This window comes from Didymosphaeria variabile, assembly GCF_027946475.1.
Source record: "Didymosphaeria variabile strain IMI 356815 chromosome Unknown scaffold_1, whole genome shotgun sequence".
NCBI lineage: Eukaryota > Fungi > Ascomycota > Dothideomycetes > Pleosporales > Didymosphaeriaceae > Didymosphaeria > Didymosphaeria variabile.
In genome coordinates, this window is record NW_026611620.1 from 3153559 (window position 1) to 3178176 (window position 24618).

Sequence of the window (24618 nt, forward strand, 5' to 3'; positions counted from 1 at the left end):
ATTCTGACTCTTCCTCTCGTGAGATCAAAAAAGTCTTTCCGCTTTTCTTCTTGTAGGATTGTGCACGAGGGAGATTGATGGCGGTTGAGATGTAACTGCTGTTGAGAACACTGTCTTTTCAACAGTGTATTTCGCCGAGACGCCCCGAACGGTTAAAATTTCCACATTTGCCTGTAGTGCGTCCCACTGTAGCTTTCAGTTGTGGTCTTTGTACACATTTTACGAGGCATAGCTCAGCAAGTACACTCAAACTTCTCGAGACGCAGGTAAACCGATGGTCTTCTATCTCGACTGGAGTTTCTGCTGTAGCAGGAGGAAGAAGTGACGCTATTAGCCAGGTCCCAACACCGGAAGGTGCACCACGCCCAATATCCCGCGTTAACAAGGAAGCGTTTGGATTGCTACCTCGTACGGAGGCAGGAGTCAGCCCTACGAGTCATGGAATTGTAATCCACCCCCTCATGAGACCACGACTTGAAACATCAAGACTCCTTGACACCTGCCACGAACCTCTCATCGCGCGACACGAACCACATTCCAAGCTCTCAAGCAACTCAGCATATCATCATCCGCATGCTCGAAACTTCGGACATGACGCGCATAATGCTGGCGTACCCTCTGAGTAACACTGCGCACCATCGCATAACATGCCATACCGATGTGAGAGCACGCGAGCTTGATCTGCAGCCCCTTCTTCGCCGGTTTAACCGGTTTCATCGCCCATGAGCATTCGCATATAATGAACCTCCAGTCAACATGGATAAAGCAATATCACGATACTCAAGGAGCGCGACAACCGTTCGGCGGACGCTGCGCGACATTTCCCGGCGCAAGTAAGAGACGGGAAGGTGACAGGCAGCGGTTGAAACGAAACGAATTCCAAGACGATTCCCTGCTAGGTCAATCCTGAACAGAATACAACATGCCGACATACTTCCTAACCGGCGCAAACCGTGGCATCGGCTTCGAATTCGTGCGCCAACTCTCCGCCTCCCCAGGCAACAACATCATCGCTGCCGTGCGCTCGCGGAAAAGCGACCTTGCTGAGCTCAAGAGACTCGCCTTCTATAAGCCCAACGTCCACATCATCGAATGCGACGTCTCCTCCACCGACTCAATAGCCAGCCTGGAATTCCGCGTCGCAGAGATCCTCTCTAAAACAGGCGAGAATCTAAACTACCTCTTCAACGTCGCGGGCATCAACGCGAGCTCATCCGACACATCTTTATCAATAGATCCTGCATCCTTGCAAAGACATATGGACGTCAATGTGCTGGGGCCCGCGAAGATAGTGGAGACGCTGAGAAAGTACCTAGCGAGGGGCGCGGTGGTGATGAATTTGAGCACGGGGCTGGCGAGCTTGACGGTTGCGAGGGATGTATCCAAGTGCTGCACGTATTCGATGAGTAAAGCGGCGCAAAACATGCTCTCCCTCCATCAAGCCAAGGACCTGAAGCGGAGTCATGCGACAGTAATATGCATGGATCCAGGGTGGGTGAAGACGAGGATGGGTGGGAAGGGTGCGATGGTGGAGCCAGAGGTTAGCATATCGGGTATGCTGGAAGTTGTCTTTGGGCTGAAGAAGGAGGATAGTGGCAAGTTTTTTCGGTTTGATGGGGGGCAGATTCCGTGGTAATGGGTAATTCAAATCATGTAGATTGCTTCGCGGCGATGAGACCACATGTAGTAGGAGGATTAGGAATGAGAAATCGCACGCGAGATGACGTACCGTGTGCCTCGGCTTCGCTGGTAAACAATTACACCCCGCCAGTGCTCTCAGCGTCCAGCTATACGACAACGCAACACTCCCACAGAGTGAGGTTACACACATACATAGCGAAGCCAATGCCCCGAACGCGCGGTCAAAAACGCGATGCAGATATGGAAGCCGCCCTAAAGATTTTCTTCTCCTCGCCACGCTTCGCCGTCGCAGGCGCTTCCTCAGACCCCTCCAAGTTTGGCCACAAAGGTGCCTATGCCTCGGCCTCACTTTAAACACACATAGCTAATGTTTGTGCAGTATTCGCCTGGTACCTCCGTCACTCCCTCCCGGCAACGCCGTTAAACCCAAGATCTCCCACCGTAGACGTCCTCTCCCAGTCCTACACCACAATCGCTTCGCCCTCGCAGCTGCAAGACCCGTCTTCATACTCGTTGTCTGTAATCACACCGCCGGCTGTGACGAAGCAGCTGCTCAAGGAAGCCAAGGAGGTGGGCATTTCAGCGGTGTGGCTGCAGCCGGGGACGTTCGATAATGAGGTCATAGAGTATGCGAGGCGGGAGTTCAAGGCTACGATTGGGGGCAATGGAGGGAATGGAGGGGAAGGATGGTGCGTGCTCGTGGATGGCGAGGAGGGGTTGAAGAGCGCGGGGAGAGAGTGGTCGAGGCTGTAAGGAGATGACTGTAGGATGAGTATACAAGCAAGTGTAAGAGTTAGGTTTAAAACAAAGGTTGGGGCTTCGCTAGACTCTGATGGTCGTAGTGATATCACATGGGCTTCTTGAGCGGGAGAAAGGCACATGCGGATTGTACTAAAGGATAGGCACGCACTGCGCAGTGGTGGCAGCGCAATCGTTCGATATACCTGCAGATTGGCTGCAGGTTCTCGGGTTGGTGCGTCCCCCAAAACATTGGGAGCACAAAGCTGCAAGCCATACCTCGGAGGACTATGCAAGGCTTCGTTGGGCAGGAGGAGCCTATATACTGTGTCCTATCTTTAGATACCTCACGACTTCGTGTTGAGACTTTCATGATATAAAGTACGAAAGTAGGAATGCAACTTAGGTGTCCTGTTCGAGTAACCTTGACCACCTCTTGATCAGTCTCATCATCTACCCCTCACGCATGAGAGCCCAACGCACTCGTGCCATGACCCTTCAATCATCTCGTTCCTCCAATACCCAAAGAAACATGAAAAGCCCAAGATTCTGACCAGCTTAACCACAGATACGGAGACCATGCAAGCCACTACCGAAGTGTCGTGGCCCCTTACGATTGGCCCTTTGATTCGCCCGCGCCTCAAACGTAGTATAGAGGCGAGCTATGTGGGGTTCACGGGGAAACAGGAAGAAAGGAGATTCAAGTAACTGAAGGAGCGTGCATACGCAGTGAACGGTGCGACGTTTGTATGTGTTTTCATGCACGTGCCAACGGAAAGGTGCTGCTGTACAACACAAAAGTATTGGTCGGGAACATGGCTGCAGGGAGAGTAGCGTTGTGATTGGGTGGACGAGCGGTCTTCTCCTTTCTGGATGTTCAGACGATGTTGACGTATCTTGGTTGGATAGTGCCGTTTAATGGACCCGGAAGTAAGAGTCGAGAAGGGAATGTGTCGAAAGAGGAAACCAACCGAGGGCGCAATCCACGGAGAGTGTCAGAGCAGTAGCATAGTCTCAACAATCTGAGCGCTTAGAAGAACACTCTCGTGCAATCATCCTCTTCATCCTCTTCACCTAGCATCCATAGCTCATCAACTCTCTTGATCTTTTCCTCACTTCCCTCAAGCTCATTATCGGCCCGCATGACACAGCTGAATGCAGCACTCCACCCATTGACGCCCGATGCATAGAAGGCTTCGGCCACCGCAGCATCTCGACTACCACATCGGATCAATCTGTAGATCTGTCTGCCGTTGAAGTGAGCGCCATGGATGAACGGCTCGCTAGCTTGACAAGTAGAGAGGACAACATAATAGATCAACGGAGTTCCGTCCAACGCTTCGCTCTTCTCATCCGTGCAGATTGGGCAGGCGCCCGAGAAGGCATCATCGATGGTGTGTCCCGCAGTGCAATCAAAGATGTCGTCGTCCGTCGGTGTGACAAGCGCAGAGGAGGCCCATATACGTGGAGTCTCAAGGCTGACAGGTCTTGCATTGTCCAGGGCTTGAAGCTCTTCGGTGTCCTGCCCCGACGCTTCAAGTGTTTCCTGTTGACGTAGCCATGAACGCTTGGGCTTCTGGTACCAGACGTCAGTGGCGCCATGCTGAATCATCCACTTGGCCTCTTCAAAGTCGGCGATCTGGGCGCGGTGGGTGGTCACGAGCACGTTCCGTTTGAAGGGCGTGATGCGGACGACACGGCCGGTGTCGAGCAGTGACTCTCCAGAGTATCGGACGGGTATCAGATCTGCTGGTGCTGAAGCCTCCTTGTACTCGTCGTCCGGGATACGTAGATCGCGAGATCTGGTCGGCTTATATGGCGGAGAAGGAGGAGGGGGCGGAGCCATGGGCATTGGAGGAGGTACCTTTCTCACATGAACTGGTGTGACGCTAAGGAAGGATTCGATATCAACTCACTGGAGCCGCCATGCGTGGTAGCGGGAAAGGAGGTGGAGCCATCACCACTGGCGCAAGTGGTGGCGGAGGAGGTAAAGTCATTGCTGGAAGTGGTGGGGGTGGCTAATCAAGTCAATTGATCTTCTTGAAAGCTCTAACGTCTAGATTTTACCGGAGGTACTGGCATTGGTGGCTTTGAAAGGTCAGTCCTGAATTTAATAAAGAGCAGTTAACCTACATTGTAAGGAGAAGGTGGTGGTGGAGTTTGAGTCTTCTTCTTGAGCTTTGCGCGGGCTCCCGGTGTCACCCATCCCGATGTTGATCCGTTGTAAACAGGCGGCAGTGGTAGATTGATTGTGGGAGGGAATTTGGAAGGTTCATCCACCTGCGCCAACCTGTCAATCTGTTGACAGCTCCCACGACAGCAATACTGAAGATCTGCTGAGCTTCTAGGTATTGTCGGACAAGGAGAGTATCCAGGTTTTGATCTGAAAGCTAGTCCACACGGATTACATCCCAGCGCTGGACCAGTAACGGCTGGTGAAGTTGGTGAATAGGTATGCGGAAACTCTTTTAGACTAGAAGCGGTCGCTCCTTCTAAGGACTCGACTGAAGATGAAGGAATCAACTGCATTGACGGTCCGCTTTCAATGAAAACTAGATCATCTGAAGCCATTGTAAAGGGTTTGTATAGTTGTGCTGGTTTGTGTTGTCGGTTCAAGAGAGGCAAAGTAAACAAGGTGCTGGAGTTGGTAGCACTACAGTCAGTGCACACAAAGGTCGAGCTTCCTTCGCAGAAGAAGACCCAGATATAGTGTTCGCTTGCCCAAGAAAACAGCCAGCCTCTCACAGTTGTTTACGTAGCAAGGCTGCAGTCCCTAGGCGTAAAGACGGAAGCCGTTATCCTGTACAGCTGAGCAAAGTGAGGCCCGTCAGGTGCTGACGAGCTGCTTGTTGATAAGATTTGCATCCTGTAGTACGACAATCGGTAAATCAAGCTGTGACGCCCATTCGAGAGCACAAGCTAAGACTGCAAGTCATCTGCACTGTTACGCGGATGGTTTTTGGGGCTATCGATCGGTATGAATCACACCAGTGGTTGGCAGTGCCACCTAACCGTACAGCGCGCCAACGGAGAAAGCAGAGCTACGTGTACCCATTGACGTGGATGACCCGAGGCCCTGCTCTATGGAAGGAGTATTACGTCGCCAGCATGTTGAGTGGTTGGAAGCCTAGCCAATTCGAGAAACCGTGAATTCGGTCGTGGCGTTGCCAACATACGTATGACCTAGCTGATTAAGTCGCCTCATTGTGCTTGTCTTCCCCGTAGCTGAGGTGTTGCGAGAGTCAGAGTGTTGCGCGCTGCTGAAGGCCTGGTCTGGTAACGTATCAGTCTGAAGGGTCTTCGGTGTAACGTAGGACATATTATCATCGATACAAACCAGCTCAGTCATAGTCGATATAGTCAAGGCAATAGAGGAAGTCCCTGGTCAAGGGTCGATGGAGCTCTGAGAGCAGCCTATGATTGGGGGCCAAGAGCCTGGGGAATCCTAGCAAACAAGGTCTCGGGTATGTATATAATGATTAATGAGATAAAGCAGGCTTTTCAATAGTGGCTAAACAGGCGAAGCCTCACTACGTGCCGGCACGTCGCTCGACGAAGGACGACTGACCATCATGCGGTCAACTCCGAGGGAAACAACCATCGCTACGTCCGGTGAGATGAGGACTTTGGACAGCGGCTCAGTCCTTATCAAAAGATGATGATTTCAGGGCAGAGGCTTTGGTGACGGAAAGGGGGGGACACCGGTGAGGATTAAACCTACAGGGACCAGCCAGCTCGGTGACGGGGATCACGCCGTTCATACTTCAGCCCGGAAAACTGCTTGGCCAGGCTGCGTCGGCAGTGAGAAAGAGAACCGGATTGTGATCGAGCACAGTCTAGGTACCATAATGGGCCTCTACGGTTAAAGACGACGAGTACGAAGCGGACGCAGCAGTCTAGTCCAGTCTGACAGCCTTCATCGACAACGAGAAGCTTGTCAATATTCTTGATTGTGCTGCTGGCCCCAGAGGTACTTTCAAGATTGTAGGTTCGCTGTGAAAATCCACAGCGACTCACGCTGTCAACACGAAGGTTGTCAATTGGGCGGTGTGCCATGCATGAGATGGCTGCATCCACAAAGCAGCCAATTGTGCGCTCAATAATTGTCAGCCACATCAGACTGTGAAATCCTGGTGCGAAGAAATGTATAATGGTTTCTTCAACACTTTCACAATCGTATTCTGGTGGTGATGGATGTGCTTTCAGGTGCATGTTCCAGTATCCAAGCGAGCGCGAGGCTGAATCAATCCGGTATGATCGTCCTGAGTCATGAACTAAGGAAAGATGAAAGCCGGATTGAGCTTGTCATCAATTTGTCTTCGAGTTCAGGTCCGGAAAGGACGGATATGATCGTTTGCCGAGAAATTGATTTGCTGAGCAGTTAATCCCGGCCACGTTCGTAACACAGTGAAGCGCCGAAGCAACCCCCTCTGCGGCAAAGTAGATCGGTGACCATGTCGAATCATCATCTCTTACAGAAGTCTTGTCATTGGACAGTGAAGATGAGGCGGCGGGGTGGAGACTGTCATTTGAGCGGAGTATAAAGGGAGACGATATGGTATCGCAACTGTTCAACAGGGATCTTTTGCTTATTCTAGGCCATTGTTCTGATCAGCGATTGTAAGTGTACGAAAAGAGTACGAGATAGGATACGATCACCATCAGGGTCTTCGTAAAGTGAGGCGATGGAGGGTTGCACTTCAAGGATTTTCTTCGTTGCGAAAGTACGAGCGTATAGGTCGTATTTGAGTATCTCTGGATAGAAAATAACTCCCACAGTATTTGACAAGCAGATTTGGGCGCAAAATTGTCTTCATATAAAATCATCAAGATAGATGTTGGAATAGAGATTGAGAACTTCCTACATTTGTATGACCGGTGCGGGTGGCCCGGGCTCAATGCCGCGCTAGCTCAAATGAGCACTAGCTCAACATGCCGAGGAAGGCGCATCATCGTGTCCGGAGCTTCTCCAAGCTCGGCATTCACACATCCACGCCCTGCCATCGCCGCTCGACGCTCCCATCGCTTCTCAACGTTCGCGCCAGCTTGCAACGCCCCGCGTTTGAATATCAGCGAACCCATCGCCACCCACCAGGCGTACGATAGCGCGTGTCGCCGCCTAGCGACGACCCAGCTTAAAGCACCATGGCGAACGGGTAGGACCACCTCACCGAGATTTGCGAACATGAAATTAAAACATACAGATGGGCGCCCTTCATTGGCCTCGTGGTTGTCGCGATATTCTGCGGAGCCGCGTGGTTCCTGTCCCCAAAAGGCGAGGAACAAACGTACGTCAAGCTCGCCCGGGTCACCCTTCTTCTCCTCGCACTCCAAGGCTTCTACTATAGTCTACGATCATGATTCTGCAATGGTCAGGTCATAATGCTAGGTTTACTTCCCGGAGACGGCTCGAAGAGTGTGGCGGGGTGGACATACTACGGGGCGACGGCTGATGAAGATACAGTATCTGGAGATCGACTCTTGTCCTTTCGGCCTCGGCTATGTACATCATGTGGGCGATAACGTTCCTCGCACAATTGAACCCGCTCATCACCCCTGTGCGACAAGACCTGCGAGGTCCGGAGGATTTGCACCGCTAGGCGACGAGAGCAGACGCTGCACGATGAGGGCAGAATGGACAGGACTACAATTCAGACGAGGATTAGGGAAGGCAAGAAGCGGACTATGCATATCATGCCAGGCTAAAGGACGATTTGAAACTACGAACGGCGGAGAAGGATCGGGAGAGGACGAAAGGTATCGACTTCCGTGAGCATCGATTTGTATTGTCTATGAATACTTGGGTGTTAAGCATATATTGAACGGCGCTGTACAGATACAATTGATCAAGCATCATTCGCATATACTGTCATCGTGCCAACTACCATCATAGTATCATGCACATGGGTGATTTGCATGAGCCGTGTTAAGGGGGACCATTTGAAACCCCTTGTCCTTTGATAGATGACATAGACGCCGTTGTCAGCTCATATCTCCCATAAATCCAATCTCACAACCCCAACAACTCCCTCCCCTGTACAATCGCCTCCTTCACATAAATCAACAACCCCATCCCATCAGTGAGCCCCACAGCTCTCAATATCGCACCACTAACCCACCCCTAGATGCCGCCCCAATCCCAACCAGCGCCATCGCCTTCAAATACCCACACCCCACCAAAATCTCCACCGCAGCCACATTATTAACCCCCACCGCCCATCCTACGGCCGCCGCGCTGCTCTTCAGATCGTAGTCCCATATAATTAGTAGTATTGGGAAGAGCTTTGTGCAACTCGACACCAACAACGCCGTGCTCAGCGCGTTTCCCTGCGGGAAATACGGAAGGATGGGGCGCAGGAAGACAGGAAGGCGGGTAGGCGGTACGGAGCACAGAACGCGGATGGGGATGTGGAAGGCCAGGGTGGAGAGGGCGACAAGAAGGAGGTAGAAGAGGTATTGAAGAATGAGGGGTTGAGAGGGAAGAGTGGAAGGGGGTGAGTGGGTGCAGGGACGAGGGATGGTTGGGTTGCAAGGACGGGCTAGGGGACCGGTGAGAGAGAAGGAAGCTTTTTCGATGCGGGCCCAGGTTAGGTAGACGTCGAAGAGAAGGAGGAGGGTACCGAGGCGGAAAATAGATCGCTGAAATAGCCTACGCGTCAGTAGGAACTCCAACTCTCTTCATAGGGGTCTCAGCTTACGTCGAAGCGGTCGTCTTCTCGCCCAAGCTCATTGAAGAGTAGATGTCGGTACACCTATGGTTATGCTATTAGCATCAGACGGTGTTGCATATCATGTACATACCTGCGGCTTTATGAGGACTAAGTCGATGAATATGACGACGAAGTCATGTTCAATGTACTTGTCTGCGAAGCGTTTGCACCGAGGGCATTGTGTAAGGCGGACACCCTTGCCGAGCGCGCGGTCATCTGCTTTGCTGTATGAGGTATATAGCGTTTTGACGGGGGCACGGCATTCAATGCAGATAGGCATGGCGTCTACACCCTGGGTAAGAATCGTTTGGGCACGCGCCAGTTGTGTTGTGGTGGCCAGGCACCCAGGTAGAACGTAAACGGAGTTTATTCAGGTTCAGCCCTTTTAAGACCGAGGCACCTTGGAGAACACAGCATGCATTTGTCCAAAATCATTATTCATTATATCGTTTCGAAAATGGTATTTTACAAAACGTAAAGAAAAGATAGAAAAGAGGAAAGAAATGACATCCGTGTAGGACTGCGCCAGACCCACCAGTAATACTCGCAGAGGGCACGCTGAAAATGGAAGCAACGCAAATCCAACCGTTATATCCATGCATTTCAATAGAAAGCCGAAAGAAGCTGAGCTCGTAACCGAAGATCATAATGTTCCCAAGAAATTGCCAATATTCCTCAAGAGGCTCAAAACGCCTCTAGGTGAGGGTAGCCATCATCGCAGCGACGAGCTTGGGCTTCGGCTCCCGACGGCCTATCCAGAATCAATGCCATCCTAATGAGCCGAGCGGACAAGGGCCATCCTACCTTTCCGATCCTTTTCAATGCGGATGACTTCTCGGGGACGCTCACGTCGCTCGACAATTTCGTAGTCGCCGTCACGCTCGTACTTGAGCATTCGTCGCTCGTCCTCAAGCGCGCGGATCTCATCTCTGATCTCTCTCTCCGAGCGAATATCTCGCTCTCGGCGGACGACTCGTCGCTCCTCGGGCACAAGCACAGTCAAAGGCCCACCGATGTGATTAGACTCCTCGATTCTCTCTTCGAAGTGTTCGTGGTGATGGCGCGGAGGTGACATACCCCGAACTGACTTCTCGTAGATGACTGTATCGCCATGGACGGACATTGGCGGTGGCGGCGGCGGCGGCGGCGGAGGTGGGAGATGGACAGATGGAGGTGGGAGATGGACGGATGGAGGTGGAGGAGGAGCGAAGACGCCCGGAGGTTGCTCTACGACCGACCTCTGGTCTTCGTATACATATGTTGTTTTGGCTGACAAAGCGTTAGAAAGATATCACATTGTCTGGAGTGAACACTTACTCTCTTTGTATTTCTCGCTTATGCTGATAATCTCGTCAATGTGCTCCTTCTCCAACGCTCGGGTGATAACGATGAAGTCCTCCTACATGTTGTTAGTCGGCTTCACTCATAAATCCATAATGGTACTTGCCTCTTCCTCGTAAGGGTAGCCGAGCTCGGTCACAGCCTGAACTTTGCACAAACGCTTTGGAAGCCGAGTTTTGCCCTTCTTTCCCCAATCTGCTCTGGCAAGCTTGATCTCCTCGAAGCTGGAAGTGGAAGAGCTACGTGCGACGGATCGTGCAATACTGCGCGAAGGACTGGGTCGGCGCCTGCTCTTCGCTCGGTGGACCTCGACTTCACGGTATTCCTCGACTCTGTCTTTCCTCCCGGGACGATCCCTCTCGACGAAGCGTTCTTCCTCGAATTCTTCCTCCCGGTACCGTGGAGGCGAGCGCCGGCGCTCTCGGATGGGCAGAGGAATCGGGACATTTGCTGGAGGTCGCCATTCGTCCCTCTCCATGTCACCATAGCGCGGAAGCGGGCGGCGATCGAAGGTATCCAGGGAAGACTGTCGACGAATGTATTGAGGACGAGCAGGTCTTCTCGGCCTCTCCCTCTCAATATCGATGTCAATATCCCGTTCTACAACAGACTTGCGTCGGTACGGGGCAAGTGCTCGATTGGCAACCTCGGAAGGCGTGGGCTCTTCGAAGAGCTCATGGCGGCGGCGTCGGTCGAAGCGGTCGTCTTCGCGGAACGTCTCGCGCTCCATGACGCGAGGGCCGCGGCGCTCATAGTCGTCGTGAAGATCTATGTCACGACGGCCACCAGGGAACCGGTCGCGCTCGTGGAAGTGGAAGTCGTCCTTCACGTCGCGAGGAGGTCCGCCGCGCCGGGCCATGCGCTCAAACCTGTCGCGATCCCATCGCTCGCCGCCATGAGGCGGGTCGTCGTAATGGTCCAAGGCACCGGTCGAGGAGCGATACATTTTGCCGTGTGGTGCAGCGTGGAACGCGGTGTTGGTGTCAGTGAGTCGGACAGCTGCGGGGCACCGGCACGCTATTCAGGCGCAGTACAACGCTGGAAGAGCAGCGAGCGGACAGATGAAGGGCGCGAGAAGGTGAAGTGAAAGCTGAAGGATAGAAGCAAGCGAGTGCAAGCGCAGTGTGATCGGGCTGCGTCCTTAAGAGCGCCCTGTGTGGTGTGTGCATGCAGTTACCGCCAACTTTCGTGCACCTGCTACTGGGCTTCGTCATCGCCGGCCCTAGCCTCGAATTCGGCCATGACTGGTGGACGCTGTCTCAATCCCGGCCCAGTGGGCCATCCTGTCGCAGACTTGCATCTAAAGTCTTCAGACCGAAGGGCTGCCCTTGGGCATCCATTCGGGCAGGAAAGCGTTCACTTCTGCTGCCATGGTCGGGCACTGACAGCCGCCTGTTCGGACGAGGCAGTGCCGGCGGCGCCCTACAACGACATGGGGATCCTCGGTGGTGCCCGTTCGGCCGCTGGGACACCCCTCCAGCCAGACCGAGCGGACGCACATGCTGCGAAGATGACGTCGGTGGCTGCAAGTGCGCTTGGACAGAGCTGTTCGGGTCAAGCGCCGTGTGACACCGCGTTGCTTCACCTTTGGCAAGCTCACTCAGTGTTCACAACACCACCACTGTTACGCTTGCACGTTCCGATGGACTGTACCACAAGTGCACTTTCTGTTGTTCAACAGCTGCGGCACGTGCAATCTTATGCTTCGGATGCATATATGCTAGGTATGGCGGCGTGGATCCACAAGCCGCTTCGCTACCACACATACCGCCTCAACACCATCGCCGAATGCATTCATCAACTCCCCAGTATCGCGCCAGTGAGCTCTGTCAGGGTCTGAAGACACTTCCATGTAGACAGAGCTTGGTCGGTGAAACACACATCTACACTTTGCTGGTTAGACCGGCGCTTACCCCAACTCCAAGCATAGCTACATATGTTGTTGAATGAAGCGCGTAAGATGCCGTAGGCTTACCATGTCTCGCTCTCCCAACACTTGCAAGATGAGTGTGAATATTCACCACCACCTCGACGAAATATCTTTCCAATGTACTGCGCGTCTAACCTAGCCATTGATACGATTCGAATATCTTCGTGGACGACCTTTACTTCACAGGATGAGAACTTTCCTTTCCGTGGCGGCCTTCAGCTTAGGGGTCGCCGCTATTGCTATCCCTTCACCTTCGGGGGTGGAGAACCAGGCACAGCCCTCAGAGTACGTCGTGTGCGGTCCCCTCATCCATGCTGGTCAAATCATGATCGCGCTTCTCTGAAATACCCGTCCTTATTGGCGTTGGATGCTGACATGCTCTGGCAGTTGCTGGAGACGTGATCATCCAGTGCACACTGTCACTGCCATAATGACGGCTCTTCCTTTCGGTACCTCGGGCCCTTTGAACCGATGTCCAACGTCTGCTGTCTCCGCTGTCGGAACAATTGTTCCCGTTACCAAGATCATTGCCTCGACAACTTCTACAGCTACGACTCCAGATCCTCATAGTCCGGACTATGCGCTTATCCCCACTCGTCCTGCTGAAAGTACGCAACCAGAGATCTTAGTACCTCCCTACAGCAGCTCAAGCACTCATCAGCCCACTGTAGCTCCTTCGAACCCGGGTTGGCCTACCATCAAGCTTAACACGAATGGCTATTACACCAGCAAACCTTCATCTTGCACCACGACCACTACGGCCTACACCACCACATACGCCACCGTAAGTCCAGGCCGCATCAAGGCTCATGTGTCGATTATCCGGTTCCCGGACCTGCCTAGCCCCTTAGCCCTGCTCAGGGGCTTGTCTCCGCACGCAAGCGTCACTGAGACTGTGGTGAAACATGCAATAGTAACAGCTCCGCTAGCTGAGCGCGACATTGCAGAGCCTACGAAAGCTCCAGAGCTCCAGGACTTCCCGAATTTCTTCAAAACGCCGTTTGACAAGCTACTCGAAATCCGGACTACTCCGGTCGCTGAGCGCGATATGCCTGAGCCGACAGACGCTCCAGGGCTCGAAGACTACCCGCACTTCTTCAACGCGCCGTTTGAAGACTTGATTGTACCTGAATATGATGCAGACGACGTCTTACATCATTCATACCTTGTGACGAGAGCAAAGACACCAGATACCACCGCTTATCGTGGATGATAACCAAGCGCCTTCAACCCGTCCTTATCGCTTTCCGAATGACCGTAGAGGATGGTTGTAGAACAGGTTTATTTCTGCTGAGATGTTCGCAAAGATGAGTTCTTTCCCGCCGAAGAACTGTCCTGGTCTTCCGAGTTCATTGGAGGCTTATCCGAGGGAGGGTGACATGACGAGGGTCGCGGCGTGATTGCATTTCGAGGCCAGGATTACAAGTTGAAAGGTTGCGGTAATGCTTTGGACGTAGTAATTTGCTAGTGTCCAGGGCGCCTGATATTGAATGTGTGAAAGTTTGGCATTATGGGAAGAGTATTTAGAGATGTGCTCTTCAACGTAACGGTCTGGTTGAGTTCCCTTCTTATCTCTGGTGGGTATCTTTCATGTAGACAGATATCTTACATTCGCGGTATTACATGTTTTACAAGATGTGTATCCCGGTTGTGGTGTTGCTACAGTTTTGCCCGCTCCTTCCTCTTCACTTCACTCCCTTATCCCTCTCACAATTTTTGCACAACGACCTCTTCTACCACCCTCTTCACAAGATCTGAATCAACGGGTCTACCACCAAACTTGCCCATAACCTTGCCCATTACCGGCCCCACCTTTGCTCCCGCGCCCAAACCTCCCGCAACCTCTTCCGCCACATTTCTGACCTCATCCTCCCCAACAACCTCAATCTGATTCAAGTACCCCTCCAGCACCAGCAACTGCTCCCTCTCCTTCTCTACCAAATCCTCCCTCTTCGCGTTCGCAAACTCGTCCACCGCCGCTTGAGACGCTTTAATTTGTTTTGAGAGAAGGGAGAAAAGGGTGGCATCTGAGCTGATGGGTTTGGAGGTCTTCGAGGCGTTTGTGATCTCGGCAAGGAGGGCGCGGAGGACGGTTAGCCGGGGCTTGTCTTTGGAGCGCATGGCGGTCATGAGTTCAGGTTTTAGGGTCGAAAGGATGGAGGCTTGGTTGAAGAGGGGACGCGTGGTGAGGAAGGTGCGGTGGAGGAGGGGTTGGCGGAGAAGACCCTGGGTAGGGCGGGCGAGGCACAAGAAAGACATGTTGCGCGGTTTTGAAGGTGTTGTTGTAGATGGTCTTGGACTGCTCGAGGGTGTCGCAATAATGGTCTCGAATTGCTCTTGTGCAATCAAGAAGAGCGACTGTCGCAATTGCCAAACGAAAAAAACTGGAAGGGTAACTCTTACGCTGAAATTAAAGCTTGCGGATGTATCTATTCATTGCGCAACAACAATGCGACGATGCAGGTAACTTTTTAGGTTGCCAAGTCGAGACCGCGCTACTGGAGCGAGCTGTTGCTTGCGTCCGTGCGTGGCCTTAATGTTTTCTTGAATACACCAAGCTCGCCCAGAGCTCTTTCACGGCCGCAATTGTTCCTTGCCGCGCTTTATTTCTTTCGAGGTCGGCGCGCATTTCTTTCAACCACACGCGTCGGCTAGTTTCGCGCTGAGCTAATGTTTATGACCCGCGGCGCCTAACCTCGTCCTCCGCCTACACCTCGACCACGCCGACTGTCGCGGAGCTCCCCCCACCGCTCGCGATGGCTCTTAACATGCCGCCCGCAACTCCCCAGCGACAGGGCCCCGGAACATTTCCCCAGACCCCCGCCAGGCCGCCACCCTTTTCGTTGGGCTCTGTGCAGCAGCAACAGGCGCCCACGCCCATCCCCGTCCCAAATACAGCTCGCTGCCAAAGCCATTAATCGCATGCTCGACAATGATAATCGATATCCACCACTCGAGGCATACTCGAAACGTAGGTCACAATGCGCACAAACAGGGCCTGAGTAAATGCTGACACTATACAGCGGGCGTCTCCGGCGAATACGAACTACCCACAGGCCAGGCATGGGCGCCTTTTCAGAAGCTACGTTCATACGAACACCCCGAGGGCATGTACGATCAGGTCAACGAGATGCAGATGAGCGTGGACATGGGGCTATTCGCGGAGATCAATCACGCCTACGTTGCCGTCGACAACCAACTATACCTGTGGGACTACACGGCGCGCAACCCAGAATTGATCGGCTTCGAAGAGTTGAAAGACAACATCACCTGCGTAAAGCTGGTAAAACCGCGCGCGAAGGTGTTTGTTGACAGCATTTCGTGGTTGTTGGTCATTGCAACCACTGCGGAAATCCACCTCATCGCGGTGGAGTGTCAATCTGGACCTGAAGGCGTATATGGCGTAAACCTTTACCGTACAGGCATGTCGGTATCAGTCCGCGGGATAAACGTCACTGCTATTGCAAGCTCAGCCAAGACGGGGCGCATTTTCTTTGGCGAAAGTGCAACCGAAGATGTCTGGGAACTCAATTACCAACAAGAGGAGAAGTGGTTTTCGAATCGCTGCAGCAAGAAGAATCATGTCACGTCGTCTGTTGCAATTCCACTGCCGAGCATATCTTTTGGAAAGCGTGCTGCGCCCGTGGGTCTGTCGCAAATGATCGTTGACGACAGCCGAAACCTCCTCTATACGCTCTCTACGAACAGTACCGTCAAGGTCTTTCATATGCGCACATTCACGGCGCTCGAGAATGTCATCAAACGCGATCTCGGCACAATAAGGGGCCAGGTCAGCCACTTAATCCGTCAAGTGCCAGCTTTGGACAATCTCAGGATAGTAGGCATGGACCCAATCGCGGTTTCTGAAGCTGATTCCGTATCACTCATGCTCACTTCCTCTACGGGAGTCCGGCTATACATGAGTGCTACTTCTGGTACTTGGGATTCTACAGGCGCACCGAGCAACATGGCAGTCATGCACGTTCGCTTTCCTCCGGTATCCCATGATGCGCAGACAGCCCCTCCACCCAATGCTACGAGTACTCAAATGCAACCATATCAAGGCGGCACCCCTATTGGATTCGATTCCAGGATATTGACGCAGACAGTGGCTACCTTCCGATACGCGCCTGGGACATTCCTGTGTGCAGTCGAGAAAAATCCGACCAACCCTAACCATGAGCTCTTCATATCCTCCGCGCACACCGGGCAATTGCTTAGTGAACGCGACGCCCGCTTCACAGAATCCGGTCAAACCATCACACTCAGAGGCAAGCTACAGGACGCTGGCCTGGTCACCCCTCCATTCTCGGCTGGCCATTTTGGTAGTGAATACGCTGTGCAGTTTGATGCCCCTGCTGCAGAGTTCGCCGTCATGACTCATTATGGGGTGGAGACTGTGCGCCGACGGAGACTGGTAGATACCTTTGCGGCTATCATCCGGTACGGAGGAGGCGCAGAGGGTGTTGAAGCGGATGTGCGCCGGTTTGCGAGACATTATGGGCTCACAGAGACCGCTTCAACGGCTTTGGCAGTAGCATGTGGACAAGGCACGGACGTTGGTGCAGACTCCCGAGTTATTCTAATCACTGACCCAGAAGTCACCGAAGTGGCACGGAAAGCTTTCATAGAATACGGCGGAAAGCCTCAGATTACCGAGTCTGCTGCCGTGGAAGGACTGAGCGTAGACAACGTCCAACCTTCACCCCGCCACGATGGTATTGCTCTCTACGTCGCTCGACTGGTTCGCTCCATATGGGATACACCTATCATTAGAGAAACAGTAACACCCACTGGTCCGGTACTGGCACCCAATCATAAGGTTACCAAGCTCCAGGACATACAGCGCTCCCTCATTCGACTACAGCAGTTCCTTGACGACAATAAGACCTTCATCGATGGACTAGCTGGCCCAGAAGCTCTAGGTCGGGTCAGTTCCAGGCGGGAAGAGGTGGAACTTCAGGGCGAGAACCGGGCTTTGACAAATCTTTTGCAAATGATCAATAATATCGTAGAAGGTATCGCTTTCAGTCTAGTGCTTTTCGAGGAGCGGTTAGAGGAGATTCTGCTCCTACTAGCCCCAGAAGTGCGCTTGGAAACGCGGAAACTCACATACCATGCGCTCTTCGCGTCCAGCGAGGGCAAGGAACTGGCTAAGGAACTGGTCAAGGCCATCGTCAACCACAACATTGTCAAGGGATCGAACGTCGAGACTGTTGCGGAAGCTTTGCGGAGAAAGTGTGGTAGTTTCTGTAGCTCCGACGATGTGGTCATCTTCAAGGCCTCTGAAAACCTGAAGAAGGCGGCTGATTTGGGAGCAAATGCTGAACGCGGACGCATTCAATTGAACGATAGTCTGAGGCTGTTTGAGCAGGTTGCCAAGAGCCTGACTATGGAGCACTTGTCTGCAGCGGTGGACAAGTATATCGAGCTCGAATTCTATGCAGGTAAGAAGTACGCTGTCTGGTTTTGAAAGTGACTGACCAATAACCAGGGGCCATTCGTCTTGCGCTCAAGGTCGCCGAGGAGCGCGATCGCGGTAATCGGGCTCTTTCTTGGATCAAGGATGGCCAACCCAGCGGCGACGCACGACAACTTCCGTACACACAACGCACAAACTGCTACAAGCTAGTCTTCAAGGTTATTGAAGCAGTGGATCAAGTTTCTGGTGCTCAAGCCAACGCCGAGCAGGATGGTGTGATGTCACAAACCGGCCGTCGTAGGCAAGAGGCTTACGACCAAATTAACAACTCGGAAGACGAAGTCTTCCAAAATTTCCTCTATGACTGGTACATGGAGAAAAGCTGGGCAGAGCGCCTTCTGGAGATCAGCAGCCCTTATGTGGTGGAATACCTGAAGCGGAGCTCCGAAACTAATCCCGCCCATGCAGATCTTCTGTGGAAGTACTACGCACATTACAATGACTACCTTGGTGCTGCGGAGGTGCAATTTCAGCTTGCCAAAAGCCCAACCTTTAAGTTGACGCTTGAGCAACGTATAGAGTATCTCTCTCGCGCAAAGGCGAACGCATCAACCCGTATAGCTGGATTCTCTGACAGCGGCACACGGACTAGACAGTCACGGCAAGAATTACTACGGAATATCAGCGACCATCTCGATGTTGGAAACATTCAAGACGACCTTCTTCAAAAGATCAAGAGCGACAAGCGACTTCAAGGCGCACGTAGGGAAGAAGTGCTCGCAGACCTCAATGGTGCCGTGAAATCTGTAAACGAGGTATGCAACTAACGCTACAGCTTCTAGAGCAGCGGCTAACACCTTTTCAGCTCTTCAATGACTACGCAGACCAAGCTGGCTACTACAACATCAGTCTCCTGCTTTTCCACCAAGCCGACTTCCGTGACCTCTCCACAATCCGAAACACTTGGCAACTCTTTATCGAGCAGACCCATAACGAAGCCGTCGCCGAAGGTAAAGCCTCACCCTGGGAATCTGTTGCCATTGAAACAGAGACCCTTGGTCGCCGCGTCGGCACCAATCAAAACATCTTCCCCGTTTCCGACGTCTTCCAACTCCTCCTCCAATACGACGTCGATAAGTACCGCCAGGGCCCCTCCGGAAACATCGACGCCGACAACGCCCACCCACCTGCATGGCCCATCGACATATTCGTCAAGCTGCACGCACCCTTCGAGAACCTTGTCAGCGTACTAGAGGCTATGTGGTACGCACGGGACCATCCATTCAACAGCCGCAACGGACGAAAGTTGCTAGCCAAATGGCTCGTCTGCGTGGTTGAGAGGTGGTGGGAGAACAGCAGGCGATCCGGGGAACCCTTTGGCAGCACAGAGAACGCGCTCGGATTGTCAGATCTGCTACGGGTGGTCATGGAAAGCGGAGACTTCGTGCCGGCGGGGAGCGGAGCGGATGATGCACAGTGGGTGGAGAGGCTGAGGATTATCCGGGAAAAGGCGGATGAAATCGTGAGGTGAGGAAGAGGTGATATTGGTAATCTTGTAATATGACTTGCTTTGTGGTGAAGAGAATTGTTTTCCAGCGCGCGGCGTTTGAATGGAATGAGATTGGGGAGGGCATGGCGTTTGGGGTGGGTGTGCATCTGATGTACATTTAGGTAGGGATTTGTACGTTCTGAGGGGAAGACGGAAGTAAAGCATAGCGTGGTCAGGTAGTCAGTTGAGCAAAGCTTAGTGCGTGTAAGATTGCTCAAAATCTTTCCGAATGGGACGTTCCCCTTCTGAAGCACCCTACTTCCTCCAGGTAAGTTCGAGGAAGGTTCGACAAATAACCACACTTTGGAAGTCGTTCTTCTCTGTTCTTAACCCTCTGTTGACCCCAACATGTCCAGCAGACTCTCCTCAAACCTTTTCTGCCCAACACCCTTCCCAATTAGCACCAGCTTCGCACTGCTATCTTCTGCCGTCATGTCCGCGCCCTCATTAACATCATACACATTTCGCACACCCTGCACCAACAACACCTTCCCCTCCCTAACTGGAATCCTCCCCTTCAACCTATGCACCTCAAAATTCTCATGCGCGTGGCCTTCAGGAAGTTTATCTTCCCACAACACAGTCCTGAGCCACTTGTCAAATTTCTCTACTTGGGAAGGCATTAAAGCAGGGAAGATAATGGTAGAAGTAGAGATTGAAGGGTCGAGATGGGAATGTCCTTTTTTCGCGAACGAGAGATCAGATACGGAGACGGCGTCGTAGGCGTGGAGGTCAAGAATAAAACCTTCCAGCATGGGCACCTGAGCTTTCGTTGTGATGCTCAGTTTGACGAGGGCGTTGATGGAACGCACTCTTTCTTCCACCTTCTTCAAATGCTCTGGCGAGACAAGGTCGGATTTGTTGATTATGACGACGTCGGCGTGCGAAATCTGCAAATGCGCAGTCGTCAACAGCGGACCTTTGTGTCCATGCATGTCCCCCTCTTCCTTCTTTCTCGTTTCTAGCGCCTCGGCGTCATCGCCATATCCCTCGTCTAGACTCTTCAGTAAATTCTTCGCATCCACGAGCGTCACAATTCCGTCCAGGAATATCGAGCTGCCTAGCCCCTCGTCCAGCCAGAATAAGGGCGCGATGTTTCCGGGATCAGCGAGGCCGGTGGTTTCCAGAAGGATGTAGTCGAAGTCGTTAGTGGAGTTGACGAGGTTCTCGATTGCGGCGACGCCGATGTCTTTTACACTACAACAAATACAACCATTCGCCAGCGGTACAAACGGCACTTTCTCCGCAGAAGTTGAGTTGGAGTCCGAAACTGTAAGTTGCTTCTCGATGTCGATGGAGTCGCCGAACTCGTTGAGGATAACGGCTATTTTATGGCCGTGGTAGGCGGTGAGGATGTAGTTCAAGAGCGTGGTTTTTCCCGCGCCAAGATAGCCGGTTATTATTGTTATGGGGACTTTTCTTTTCGTTGTTGGCTGTTCATCTGCTGAGACTAAAGAAGGGGGCTCGTCACTATCGTTGGTTGGAGGCTCTATGAGATTAGGTATCTCGTCATCGGAGGCGTCGCTACTCATGGTGAATGGGTGAGCTCGTGACCTTGTTTAGACCTCGGGATTAAGGATGAAGCTTTTTTGGGGGTAGGTGAAACACTGTAATAAGTTAGTCCTGGCCTAGGAATGAACGACTTATCCTAGGGGGAAACAATAGGAAGAGTTTTGCACAGAGAGGGAAACGAACAATAAACTGAAAGAGTGAAAGCTCGATTCCGGATGTCCCTTACGTTGTCCCCAAGACGCATTGCAGAACGTGTACTGGACAGCGTATTTCGGTGCAGAGGCCGTACTTACACCTGAGTGCTTTTCTACAGTAGTATTCTCTTGTGGTTTGCTTTACGTTGCGTGCTGGTGGTCCTTTCCGTTGATGATAGAAGTGGGCTAAAAACGCGCCTTCCCGATCTTGCACTAGCTCACTGTGAGCGCGCTTGGAGCTTGCGACTTCGATTCCGCATTGGCAACTGTGACGGCCGACAACAAACAGCATTTCCTCGCGCGCTATTCGCTGCTCCACCCTTACTCGCCCTGCTGCGCCTACAATGGCTTCTGCCCCTTCGCCCTCGAGCTCTCCGCGACTCCCCAGCCCGCCACCGATTGCGGAAGATCAGCTCTCTCCGCTCCCCGCGACCGAAGAGCAACAGAAGCTCTTCAGCTCTCTAGACAATGGCGCGTCAAGGCGGATACGGCCAGGTAAAAAGGCTGAGGACATGACAGAGGGCCCACCGCTAGTAGAGCTGTCAGAGGTATGCTGCCGGGCAGAGCGCAACGCAGAGAGATCGCAACATCAGGCTGACGAATGCGCAGATCGACTCCGCATTCCAATTAACAGAGCATCTGAAAGCGCTACACAACTTCCTCACACATCCCATCGGGGCGGACACCACAACAGCGGTTGACAGAGAAACAGCACAAAAGCTAGCAACGCCGCCGGACAATGTGGACAAGACACTGTGGCTCTACGAGCTCTGCCGCTTCCTCACACAGAAAGTGAATGCCATTATTATCGCCCTATTCTCGGACAGCCCACCATGTTCGTCGACTACTTGCCCCGAAATGCGAGCTTCTGAATGGCAGTACCTCTGCGCAGTTCACGATCCACCTAAGAGTTGCTGCGCCATTGACTACTGCTGTCACACTTTGGACTGGGCCGCAAACACCCTGACTTCGCCCAAGAACTTCCCTTCACGACTCGCCATGGGCACCGATCAGACTACACAACACCAACAGCAAAGAAATCTTACTAATATTTTCAGACGTGTATATAGGATCTTTGCACACGCTTGGTTCCAACATCGTGACATGTTCTGGAAAGTGGAAGGAAGGACTGGGCTGTACATATTTTTCAAGACGGTGTGCGACGCGTACGGCCTGATACCAGAGGACAATTACACTATACCACCAGAAGCCGAGGGCTTGGACGTTTCCGAGGAGCCATCGAAAGCTCCGCCAATGATACTAAAGCGGGAACCATCAGGACCCGGTCTCTTGGACTCGGAGAATACTTCCGTGATAGAAGCTGGGGAGCACACGCTATCTACTGCTGGCACGACGAAGCGCCACCGCCATTCGCCATCGGTGAGCGCAACCTCGGTGTCAACAGTATTAGAGGAGAACGAAGAGGAGGAGCCAGAACAGAAGCAGGGATTGGCGGCACAAGATGAAAACAGTGCTGACGCCGTTGCTGCGACAGTCTTAGAGAAGCTACCTGCTGAAGGCGCCGTGGAGCCAGCAAAGGACGGAGAGGCGGGAGGCGAATCGGAAGCGACAGAGGAACCCGAGGCTCCAGCTGCCGATGAGTCTCACGCTACTGAAGAGCCGGAAAGGCAAGACAACAGCGAGGAAGATGACGAGCCGCAAGCCAAGGAAACGACGGCGGAACCTGAGGCTACTGCTGGTGACGAAAGTGGTCCTGCAGCACCTGCAGAAAATGACGAGGAGATGCAGGACAAAGTTACGGCAGAAGCGCACGCGACACCAGAGCAGAGGGAAGCGGAGAAAGCGGAGATGGACGAGAAGGAAGGGGCGGCTGCGGATAAGGATAAGGCTACCGCAAGCGAGTAGCAGCATGCAACAAGATGCGCTATTGAAACCTTAACGAACCCAGGAGTTCTGGCATGTAATCATAGCACTTACGACGGGAAGAAAACAGAGGACACGAATCGTCTCCGAAGACGCAGGTTTGGGGTTGTTTAAGAGGTGCAGAGATATCCAGCGTTTGCTTCGTCGAGTGGGCATTCTTGTTAGCATTATGTAATCGTAGGGCCTTGTAAGGTCGATGGCTCTGGCTTGTGTTTCAGAGATGGTATTCAGCTACCACTTGGTGGCGTGATGCATGTTTGTGAAGGGCGTATAGGCCGGGAACGTGTAACAACAACGGCAATGACGATGCGGAAGTCGGCTTGACGTACAGTCGAACGGATTCGGGAAGCCGACAGAAGTCGAGGCTTAGACCCGAAAGCGAGGAGTGTGCGCCACAGAAGGGCCGGAGGTGATCGGTGTGACAGACGTCGTTGGATGTCGGTCGGCGTGCTTGCGGGACACGTAGCACGCGAACGGCTTTTGTGCGACCACGGTAGTGTGAGACCACTATCTGTACACAATAGCTTCGGGGCTTCCTTCCCAAGCACGTTTGGCAGGGTCGAGCGGGCAACAGTGCGAAAATGTGGACAAGCAAAAGCAGAGTTGCTTTGTTGTGCATGGACACAGGTTTCGGGTGTCGAAGATTTGGCTTGGCGTGCTGTACGTGATGGACGCCATGATCTGGGGTAGGCCAGTCTGATTGGCGAGCGTGCGGCACGGATCGATGTGCGGCGTGAGGAGGAGGGGGCCGAAGGGGACGGCGCGTAACCAATGAGACGGGCTCGGGAACTGAAGGGACGTGCGATGAGACGATGCCATTAGTTGTAGAGCTGCGTGGATAGAGCCAGCGGGCCAGCAAAGGCGTCGAGGAAGAAGGCACAGGTGAGATGCAACACGCTTCGCTGACGTCGCGCCCACTAGCGTCGTCGGGATGGGACAGGTTGGGTGTGGTAGGGAGACGCGTGACGTCGACGTTGGAGTTGGAGGGTGGTGGATACGACGCGGCTGGGTTGGTTGGTAGTGGAGCATACGCATGTTGGCGGCGAGACCCGACTGCAGCTGCTGCCGTGCCTTCGCTCACGCTGCGATTCCAGTCTCCACAGGCGCAGAGGAGAGGATGCCAGCGAGGTTGCCTGGAGCCGTCTGGACAAGGAGTCGCTGGATTATATCCCGCGCACCCCCCACGGCGCCGTCGCTCATCCCACGCCGCGTCTGCCCAGGGCTTCGCTACTCCACACTTTGGACTGCAGGTGCTCGAAAGCTGGCGGCCCGCCTGCAGCGAGCCTCGACGCTCGAGTCCTGCGTCGCCTCCGCTGCTGTCAGTCGGACAGCCAGGCGGCCACGCTCGACGGCTACCCCTCTTCCGCGCGCTCTCAGCGATCGGGAGTCTGCTGCCTCAGGCCGGGCGCCAGGGGTCTTTATCGCGGCTACTGCGGAACATCACTCAAGGGCACACGGCTCACGGGCGACGGCGCCGGCTTTGCATCTGGAGCCAGGCTTCCCGGCACGCAGCGCAGCATTCCTCCTCACGCCGCTTACATAGCGGCCGGGAGTAGCTTCGCGCTGAGATATCCACCCCCATTCTGCTCCCGCACCCCTCTGTCTCTTCCCCACGTCTTCCTAATTTGGTGCCATCGCACGCCGCGACCACACCTCGACACGCTCCGCCGGCTCCGCTCCACGGGCGCATCCGCAGC

General features: G+C 53.4%; 11 protein-coding genes across 11 annotated transcripts; 5 read left to right on the forward strand and 6 right to left on the reverse strand.

Moving 5' to 3' along the window:
* Positions 1 to 922: 922 nt before the first annotated feature.
* N0V89_001000 (uncharacterized protein) lies at positions 923 to 1636 on the forward strand (the record flags this gene model as incomplete). The annotated part of the gene is made up of 1 exon (XM_056209817.1): positions 923 to 1636. One exon carries the CDS (start codon positions 923 to 925, stop codon positions 1634 to 1636), a length of 714 nt encoding a protein of 237 aa, XP_056076639.1.
* A 245-nt stretch (positions 1637 to 1881) lies between these two features.
* Positions 1882 to 2394, forward strand: N0V89_001001 (uncharacterized protein; the record flags this gene model as incomplete). Its single annotated transcript, XM_056209818.1, has 2 exons — positions 1882 to 1969; positions 2021 to 2394. 2 exons carry the CDS (start codon positions 1882 to 1884, stop codon positions 2392 to 2394), a joined length of 462 nt encoding a protein of 153 aa, XP_056076640.1.
* A 1015-nt stretch (positions 2395 to 3409) lies between these two features.
* On the reverse strand, positions 3410 to 4307 carry N0V89_001002 (uncharacterized protein; the record flags this gene model as incomplete). The annotated part of the gene is made up of 2 exons (XM_056209819.1): positions 3410 to 4243; positions 4296 to 4307. 2 exons carry the CDS (start codon positions 4305 to 4307, stop codon positions 3410 to 3412), a joined length of 846 nt encoding a protein of 281 aa, XP_056076641.1.
* A 4761-nt stretch (positions 4308 to 9068) lies between these two features.
* N0V89_001003 (uncharacterized protein) lies at positions 9069 to 9369 on the reverse strand (the record flags this gene model as incomplete). The annotated part of the gene is made up of 2 exons (XM_056209820.1): positions 9069 to 9131; positions 9181 to 9369. The coding sequence occupies 2 exons, from the start codon at positions 9367 to 9369 to the stop codon at positions 9069 to 9071; spliced, it is 252 nt and encodes an 83-aa protein (XP_056076642.1).
* A 492-nt stretch (positions 9370 to 9861) lies between these two features.
* Positions 9862 to 10212, reverse strand: N0V89_001004 (uncharacterized protein; the record flags this gene model as incomplete). The annotated part of the gene is made up of 3 exons (XM_056209821.1): positions 9862 to 10125; positions 10167 to 10172; positions 10207 to 10212. The coding sequence occupies 3 exons, from the start codon at positions 10210 to 10212 to the stop codon at positions 9862 to 9864; spliced, it is 276 nt and encodes a 91-aa protein (XP_056076643.1).
* Positions 10213 to 10512: 300 nt separating this feature from the next.
* Positions 10513 to 11376, reverse strand: N0V89_001005 (uncharacterized protein; the record flags this gene model as incomplete). The annotated part of the gene is made up of 1 exon (XM_056209822.1): positions 10513 to 11376. The coding sequence occupies one exon, from the start codon at positions 11374 to 11376 to the stop codon at positions 10513 to 10515; it is 864 nt and encodes a 287-aa protein (XP_056076644.1).
* A 1414-nt stretch (positions 11377 to 12790) lies between these two features.
* N0V89_001006 (uncharacterized protein) lies at positions 12791 to 13573 on the forward strand (the record flags this gene model as incomplete). The annotated part of the gene is made up of 1 exon (XM_056209823.1): positions 12791 to 13573. The coding sequence occupies one exon, from the start codon at positions 12791 to 12793 to the stop codon at positions 13571 to 13573; it is 783 nt and encodes a 260-aa protein (XP_056076645.1).
* Positions 13574 to 14067: 494 nt separating this feature from the next.
* Positions 14068 to 14619, reverse strand: N0V89_001007 (uncharacterized protein; the record flags this gene model as incomplete). The annotated part of the gene is made up of 1 exon (XM_056209824.1): positions 14068 to 14619. The coding sequence occupies one exon, from the start codon at positions 14617 to 14619 to the stop codon at positions 14068 to 14070; it is 552 nt and encodes a 183-aa protein (XP_056076646.1).
* A 663-nt stretch (positions 14620 to 15282) lies between these two features.
* N0V89_001008 (uncharacterized protein) lies at positions 15283 to 19313 on the forward strand (the record flags this gene model as incomplete). Its single annotated transcript, XM_056209825.1, has 4 exons — positions 15283 to 15331; positions 15384 to 17807; positions 17855 to 18597; positions 18648 to 19313. The coding sequence occupies 4 exons, from the start codon at positions 15283 to 15285 to the stop codon at positions 19311 to 19313; spliced, it is 3882 nt and encodes a 1293-aa protein (XP_056076647.1).
* Positions 19314 to 19657: 344 nt separating this feature from the next.
* Positions 19658 to 20863, reverse strand: N0V89_001009 (uncharacterized protein; the record flags this gene model as incomplete). Its single annotated transcript, XM_056209826.1, has 1 exon — positions 19658 to 20863. The coding sequence occupies one exon, from the start codon at positions 20861 to 20863 to the stop codon at positions 19658 to 19660; it is 1206 nt and encodes a 401-aa protein (XP_056076648.1).
* A 518-nt stretch (positions 20864 to 21381) lies between these two features.
* Positions 21382 to 22903, forward strand: N0V89_001010 (uncharacterized protein; the record flags this gene model as incomplete). The annotated part of the gene is made up of 2 exons (XM_056209827.1): positions 21382 to 21585; positions 21647 to 22903. 2 exons carry the CDS (start codon positions 21382 to 21384, stop codon positions 22901 to 22903), a joined length of 1461 nt encoding a protein of 486 aa, XP_056076649.1.
* Positions 22904 to 24618: the final 1715 nt, after the last annotated feature.